The following is an 8,538-nucleotide window of genomic DNA, read 5'->3' on the forward strand; positions in this document are numbered from 1 at the left end:
CAAACCAAATGAAGACCACCACTATTTATACTAGAAGAAGTCTTCCTAGCAATGAATAGGAAGATAAATGGTGTAGTAAATAGTGAAGATAATGGCCTTAGGAGTTACATGAGTTACATAAGTTACAAGGTATAATGGAGAAATAAAGAGTGAGATAATGGAGAAATAATATGGAGAACTTATGGCCAAGATACCACTAAACGATGCTGCAAGAGAAACAGTCAGTAACATCAGCACTTACTCCAAATGGAGTAATGCTCCAAATATATTTCCAACCGTTAACAAATGAATTACCACCAACGGATAACTTGACAGCAAAGGCACCATTTGACTCCAAACTTTTAACAAATTAATATATAAAATATTAATATTAAAATGTTGACCAACAGGGGCTAATATATAGTATCAGCATTTTGTCGTGCTTAAGTAACAAATCTATGCATAAACTCTTCTTCAAGTACTATAAATATGTGACCATCACCCTTGTTTATCATCAACAAACACTCATTAGCCTTTACATTTTACTCTTAATTTTAATTCTAATCTTCTTTCTTAGAGAAGAGAAGAAAGAAAAGAAAAAATGACTAGTGTCTCTCATACTCATCCTTTGGTCTACACCTTTGGTATTTTGGGTAAAATTTCTATCATATTTTCATGTGGAATTCAGAGCCAAAAGGGCAAAAAAAATTGTTAAAAATTTCAAAGGGCACATCAAATTTTTTAAAACTAAAAGAGCAAAATCGCTCCTGACGAAGTGATTTCCCTCTAACACAATGACGAAAAATCGCTGCCCTAACAGCGATTTTGTCTAAAAACTTTTTTTCTTTTGGCTGCGATTTTGTAAAAAAAAAATTATTATTTTTTCATTAAAAATCGCTGCCTTAAACTAACTCCTACTAATAAATTAACATCTCAAAATAAATAAAACTATAAGTACATGCATTAAAATAGAATATTTTTTTTGTTTGAGAAATACATATAGCAGAAGTAATTAATTAATAAATGTCTTTTCCATTTGACAATGTTGCAGGTAACTTAGTTTCCTTCATGGTGTTTATTGCCCCAGTGTAAGTTATTTTTCCAAAAATAATTACTCATATAAACTTTAATTTATACACATATTTTTTTTTAATTTTAATTTTAATTTTTTAACATATCATGATTTTGCAGGCCAACATTTTACAGGATCGTTAAGAAGAAATCATCAGAAGGGTTCCATTCATTACCATATGTTGTTGGATTATTTAGTGCAATGCTTTGGATTTACTATGCAATGGTTAAAACCAATGTTACACTTCTCATCACCATCAACTCTTTTGGCTGCATTGCTGAGACCATTTACGTCGCGATTTATTTTACTTACGCTACAAAAAAAGCAAGGGTATAATATATACATATAAATTTCATATATGTGTGTCTTTTTAATTGTTGCGTGATTTTGTGATTTATGAAATTTGAAATTGTCTTGCAGATGAAAACACTAGGACTTGTCCTACTGTTGAATTTTGGTGTCTTTGGATTGATTCTTTTCCTCACACAAATTTTATGCCAAGGAACAAAAAGAGCTGAAGTTATTGGATGGATTTGCATGGCTTTTTCTATCACTGTGTTTGTTGCACCTCTAAGCATTATGGTAATTAACTTTGAATCTATACATATATTTTCGTTTTACGGAAAATAGGATAGGTAAATCGAAGCCTCACTAATAAGGTAAAAGTTCTGGTCGCCACCTTGATGCTTTTATAGTGAGGGGCTTAGGGTGTTCTTTAAATTTAAATTATGATAATTTAGTGATTTAGTCCCTTGACATTTCTCTAATTTACACCATTTAATTCTCTCTTCTTTTTTTTTTTGTAAAATTGCAGGGACGTGTAATAAGGACCAAAAGTGTGGAATTCATGCCATTTAACTTGTCAGTAGCTCTTACAGTTAGTGCTGTAATGTGGTTTCTGTATGGTTTACTTTTGAAGGACGTCTATGTCGCGGTAAATATATACTCTCTCACTAACAATTTATGCAACTTTTGTTATTTACTATTTGAGCTTTAATCGTCAATTTAAAATATATGTTTTCATTGAACTGTAATGTGGTTTTTGTATGGTTTACTTTTGAAGGACGTCTATGTCGCGGTAAATGTATACTCCCTTGATAACAATTTATGTGACACTTTTTTATTTTTTGAGATTCAAACTGTTTAAGCTTTAATGGTCATTTTAAAATATATGTTTTCATTGAACTGTAATGAGAAAGATTGATACTTGTCTTAGTACTTTTTGTGTTGCTTTTAAAAAATCTAAGCTAATTTTTAAAATGTTGAGTTGATCCAAATTAACACGAAGATTAGTCAAATTGATTCTCAATCTGTGAAAAATGTCGCAATAAACACACTAAATGTTATCTAGGATAAACAATTACATATATATAATTATTATTTAGATGTCCTAATAGGATTATAAGTTAAATTGGTTTAACATAATTTGTGCCCATATATTCATGTAACTAATGTTTGGTTTTTTCTTCTAATTGTTGTTCTTCCGGCACATAATAAAAAATCAGGTACCAAATATACCGGGAATGATACTTGGAGTGCTCCAAATGATATTATATGGAATATACAGAAATTCTAAGTCAAACAACGTCGCAACAGAAAAAGAATTACCCACCGTGGTAAAGGTGGATCAAGAGCAGCCCACAAAAGTCAATTGCGAAGTTTATCCAGTTAATATTTCATCCTTGGACAGTGAAAATGGAGAGGCTAAAGATGCTAAAAATCTTGAAGATTCCCAAATTAACTCTCAAGTTTAAAAGTGGGAAGACATTAATACTTTGGAGGGGCCTTTTCTACAAGGTTTTCTTAAAAAACTGTGCCTTAACTCTATATCTAGTATAATTGTATGTAATGTACTATTTTGTGATTTAGTGAATATCCATATTTACAAAGTAACTAGGAGTTACATGATTTCCAAATTTATTTGGAATACTACTAATCACGATATCATGTATGGTTTACACTTTACACATATATATAATATTACTTCGTCCTGTATTTGTTATTCTATTTCCGAGTTATCATTTGTTTTAAAAGTTTAATTGCAAATAGTACTTAAGTAGATTTTTACGAGTGTGGAGTCAAAAAGACAAAAAAAAATTGTCAAAAATTCCAAAAGGGCACATCAAGTTTTTTTAAAACCTAAAGGGCAAAATTGCTCCTGACAAAGCGATTTCCCTCTAACACAATAATGAAAAATTGCACCCCTAGCAGCGATTTTGTAAAAAAAATTTCCCTTACACAACGCTGCAGAAACAGCGTTTTTCATGCATAGTGCTATTATATTCATGCCTCATTTCATTATCAATCAAGTACTTGCAATTCTTTGTAACTGAGAGATTAACAAAGAGAGAAATTTTCATTTTGAGAAAAGAAAAAGAGATGGCTATTTCTGGTCATTGGGAATTTGTTTTTGGTGTCCTTGGTAAAAATCTCTTTTTCTTGTTAGTTTTTAGAACTCAATTGTCAAAATACTTGAGTTATACACGTGTTAGTATATGCAATTGTTATACCATTATTTTATATTTACCTATTATAGCATATAGTTTATTTTATTTAAAAGATGACAAATGTTACATTTTAAATATAATATTTTTTCTGTTTCAATTTGTGTGACATGTATTTCTTTTTAATCTGTTCCAAAAAGAATGTCACATTTTCGTAAAAATTTTCATTTACTTTTAAAGAAATGAATTACAGTCACACAAATTATCAAAAAATATTTTAGATTACGAAATACAAAAGATATTATTTTTTAAAGGTTTTTATCAAATTGAATAATTTCACATATATCACTTGATCACTTCTTATTGTTTTTTCCTTTTACATTACTTATTAGTAGTTAGAAAAATCTATATTAGTCAAAAGTGGGCCAATAACAATTATATTATGACTTACACTTAGAGACAAATCCATAAATTCTCTAATTAAGTGGAAGTGTCAATCATTTCATCGTACCTCAATCATTAACATACATAATTTAATCATTCCTAATGGATCTTTATTGTTATTTTATAATCTCCTCCAATTATTCATAATTTTACCAAGATTTTATTTTTTTTATTATTTTCTTTATTGACCCTGAATTTTCAATTTATCTTGCAGGAAATATTATCTCGTTTATTGTTTTCCTTTCTCCAATGTAAGTCACCGATCTAGCATGTTGCCCCCTATTCATTTTCACGTTACATATTACTTAATTATTTTAATACTTGCAGACCAACATTTAATAAAATTTACAAGAAGAAATCAACTGAAGGACATCAATCAATTCCATACGTGATTGCTCTCTTTAGCTGTATGCTTTGGATTTACTATGCATTTTTGAAGACCAACACAACACTTCTCATCACTATTAACTCCTTTGGAATGCTCATTGAGACTATCTACGTTGGCCTCTTCCTTTACTATGCACCAAAGAAAGCCAGGGTAAGTTTATCTATATTTATTGTGATCGGTTAATTTTATCAAGGAAGACTCCGAAAAATATCATTGGAACCTCTCGATCATCCATTGATATTTTACCTAACCTAATATTCAGGAAAAATTAAATATACCGATGGCCGATCTTGATGCTTTCAAAATCATATAATATTGATACATAGTACTCATTATATATTGAGAGACGTACGTTAATTTATTAAAATTAAGAATATATCGATCTCTTAATATTCTTGAGGGATAGTGTCTGAAATTTTTATTTTTATTTTGCACCTAGAGAGTCTCACGGAATAGAAAATTAATTGACTTGTAAGAAGACGCTTAACATAATTGAGCGAGAGACATCTTTAAGTATATCTTAAAAAATTGAGGATAAAAATATTTGATTTTTCAAAACACACCTAGGAAAGTCTCTTGGGATAGCGGCACAAAATTTGTCCATCAGATAGCGTTGATAGGTAAAAGAGTGTTTTTTCAATAGTAAATCGCTTTCATTTTTTTAAAAGTGAAATTTTAACCTGATATTTCACGATTTGTAATTCATTTCATTGACCACAATAATGTCATATCCATAATTCCATATGACACGAGAAGAGAATAAGATGACTCAAGCTAACACATACATTCACATAATAATCTAATTACTCAATTATGTTCTTTCTAAATATAATTTTTTTTCTCTCGTAAGCAGTAGTCTAATCTTGATTCCATAATTTGTTCTGTCCGAATTATGAATAACATAATTGGCTGATCTATATTACTCTAGAACAATCATTATTTGTTAACAGTATAATATTGATTTCGGGTTTATACACCAATTCAATACATGCATGTCATGTGTTTAAATTTATAGTTCATTTTTATTTAATCTTAATTAATTAACAAATATTTTACTTCATTAAATCACATAATAATGAAAATTGCATTTGTTTGGTATATACACCCGATGCAGGTAAGTTTTTTCCATGTGGATACCGAACACAGGATGGAAAACAAAAAAAAATCTTTCAACTGTGTGGAGTTGGCCAAACATGAATAGCCAACGTATTGGAAAGTTGACCACATTTTTTCAAGTGTACAAGCATGACACAAAATAAGTGTTTCTTTCAAATTCTCTTTCCAGCCTATATTGTTTTAGTATTTCAACTCGCATACTCGTACATTCAATGTACTGATACCAGTTGGCCTGCATCTTATTATGATGCAGACACAGGTAATTAGGATCGGTATTCCAGCACATCGTTGATCCAGTGAGCAGTTCAGAGTCAGTAGGTGAGCCTCTTTGCATTCCAGAGGACTCTTTTTATTGCTTTCTAGTTAGTTCGTTAGGATGTTGTGGGGATTGTCCCAACATCCATCTCAGTTGTTTTAGAGGCTTCATAGACAGTTAGATGTTAGTCATTTGAGTCTTTTCATTATCATATCTTCTTGTTAAGACTTGGGTTGCCACTTTTGGCCAAGTTGAATGTTTAATCTTTAAAACATTCTCAGTTATTTTATTTCAGTTCAGTTAAGTTCATTTATCATTATAGATATGAATATTGTCTTCCGCTAAGTTAAGTAAGTCAGGCCAAGGGTTCGCTTGGGGATACCAATGGTCTTCGAGTGCCAATCCCGCCCAGGGTGTAAGCTCGGGGTGTGACGGAGTCTCTCTTTACTAGTATATGATATGACTAGTATAAAACCACAAAATTATATTACTCGTTCAAAAGAATTGTATTCTCTGATGAAAAAGTTTCACTTAAAATATTGTGATTTTTCATGAAAAGATATGTCTATTAAAATATTTTTTTTTGTATAGACATGAACATTCATGAAAAGTGATATGTTATGTTTGTGTTGTAAAACAAACATTTGGGTCATATTGCCCTTATTGGATCGATGAGACTATGATAATGGGTAATTCTATAACAAATTGAATGTTATGGAAAGGTCCTTCTGAAAAGGACATATGGCAAGGTGTTGACTCTAAAATAATGTCTGTATTTGAGAAAGTTATAAAAAGTAAAGAAAAAAATATTTGTGGGAAAAGGTTACCTCACAGAAGGTCTTTTCAAACTTAGTATTTCTGTTTGTTCTTACTTGCTTGAATCAAATTGTTTGTGACATAATTGCTTGGGACATGTCAATTACAAAACCTTGCAAAACTAATCAACTTAGAAGTTTTGCCTAACTTCTAGTGCAATAAATCAAAATGTCAAGTATGTGTTGTTGAAAGGAAGTTTAATACCTTAGAATTGATTTACACTGACATTTGTGATATGATGTCAACACCATTTTGTGGTGGGAAAAAGTGTTTCATCAATTTTATTGACAATTGCACTAGATATTATTATGTTTATTTGCTGAATGGTAAGGATAAAGCATTCGCAGAAATATATTTGGAAAATGGAATAATCCATCAAATTACTGTACATTCTCACCTCAATCTAATAAAATTGTTGACAGGAAAAACCAAACTTTGAAGGAAATGTTGAATGTCCTATTTATAAGTTCAGGTTTACCACAAAATTTGTGGGAGGTGCTATCATTATAGCAAAATAGAACAACAAAAAAAATTGTATGTTCAGAAAAAGAGAAACAAAAAGTTCTGTTTGTTAGTAAAGGGAGTTGATCTTAGGCATATTTATATGCCTAGAATGCTAATTATGCCCGTATGTAAGCCTAGTTTGAAGTCAATTTATATATATTTAGAGTCTGATTGAACCATTTGTTTATTTATTCAGCTAACCAACATGATTAGTTATGTAGGTAAGCTTAATGGGAGAAACGAGCACAAAAAGGGAAAAAGGAAGAAATTTAAAGATTCGAGTAAAAAAAGAACAATGAAGAAGCTGAGAAAATGCACCAAGGCATTTATGTGTTATCTCCGCGTCGCGCGGAGGAATGCAAAATAATGGTTGCGAAATCAACTTCTAGGTAGAACACTTAGTGTTGCTCGCGCGTCGCGCGCCTGAGTCCCATATTTGGACGTTTTGACTTTTAGTATAAATAGGGTTTTAGTTTATTTTATTTAGGGGTTGTTTTCTGAAGGGAAAAAACGACGATTTGGGAGTTCGTTTCCTGAAGTTTTAAGGGTTATTTCTTGAACTCTTTTACTTTGAATCGTTGGATGATTCATAACCATTGCATGATTGATTTTTGGATTATGAGTAGCTAAATACCCTAGTTCTAGGGTTGTGGCTATATGATGATTGTAATTGATTGAGTTTGTCTTTGGGTTTATTATTGACTATCACATGAATCTTTCTTATGTTCTTATTTTCTGTATTCATGATTGATCACCATAGAAATAAATTTATTGTCTGAATTGAACTCGGGAGAGGAATAAGAGGATAAAACGTGGGGCATAAGGAGCTTGTTGAACCCTAAATAGCTAGGGTTGATTCGTTTCTAGGATAGGGATATACCTAGAGACCTCGTTTGGGTCACCATACAGGAAGATAACCTAATGCTCGGTAGTTAATCATTCTATCCCCGCTTAATGATGTAGTTAGGGTGTTATCTATCGTAGGCGATTAGAGGTCGGGAGACCATGATCATACATCTAACCCTGTGATTCATTGATTAGATAGTTAATATTTACCCATATAAATGATATTGATTGCAAAAATCCTGATAGAAGCTGCAACCCTGGACTTTTCCCAAATCATTGCTTGAAACCCTTAAAATTGAATCTTGTTATTACATTTTGTTTTAAAAATTTAGAAATAGAAACAAACAACTCTCTACATCTGGAATTACATTTGTGGTTAACTAAGAACTCGAGAAATTGATAGTTTCTAAGCGTGAGTCCCTGTGGGTACAATATCTGGCTTTAAAAAAGAGTCACTCTATTACTTGTACGATCACGTGCACTTGCATGTGCGATTAGAATGCAACAAGAGTAACAAATAAAAAAAACTTTTTTTTGTTAAGAAATGGAGCAACAGAAAATTGTGTTTGTTCAGGCTTTGTTGTATCTTGATAGAGAACTGTTTGTCGTATCTTAAAGTTTATACAAGCAATAACTCTTGAAAGATAGTGATCAAACAATTTCCAATACAGTC

At 31.1% G+C, this 8,538-nt stretch overlaps 1 protein-coding gene across 1 annotated transcript; it reads left to right on the top strand.

Annotated features, from left to right (window-relative positions):
• Positions 1-567: 567 nt before the first annotated feature.
• Positions 568-2,805, top strand: LOC125858637 (bidirectional sugar transporter SWEET14-like). Its single transcript, XM_049538470.1, has 6 exons — positions 568-632; positions 1,031-1,067; positions 1,171-1,381; positions 1,472-1,633; positions 1,866-1,985; positions 2,557-2,805. Exons 1-6 carry the CDS (start codon positions 581-583, stop codon positions 2,803-2,805), a joined length of 831 nt encoding a protein of 276 aa, XP_049394427.1. The 5' UTR covers positions 568-580.
• The last annotated feature ends 5,733 nt before the right edge of the window (positions 2,806-8,538 follow it).

The sequence above is a fragment of the Solanum stenotomum genome, chromosome 3, assembly GCF_019186545.1.
Source record: "Solanum stenotomum isolate F172 chromosome 3, ASM1918654v1, whole genome shotgun sequence".
Classification (NCBI taxonomy): domain Eukaryota; kingdom Viridiplantae; phylum Streptophyta; class Magnoliopsida; order Solanales; family Solanaceae; genus Solanum; species Solanum stenotomum.

What these genes read in the sequence shown, in the direction of transcription:
- LOC125858637 (XM_049538470.1), top strand. Translation starts at nt 581, where the DNA reads ATGACTAGTGTCTCTCATACTCATCCTTTGGTCTACACCTTTGGTATT. An exon ending in ATGGTGTTTATTGCCCCAGT is followed by an intron (nt 1,068 to 1,170) that starts GTAAGTTATTTT and finishes ATGATTTTGCAG; the next exon opens with GCCAACATTTTACAGGATCG. An exon ending in ACGCTACAAAAAAAGCAAGG is followed by an intron (nt 1,382 to 1,471) that starts GTATAATATATA and finishes ATTGTCTTGCAG; the next exon opens with ATGAAAACACTAGGACTTGT.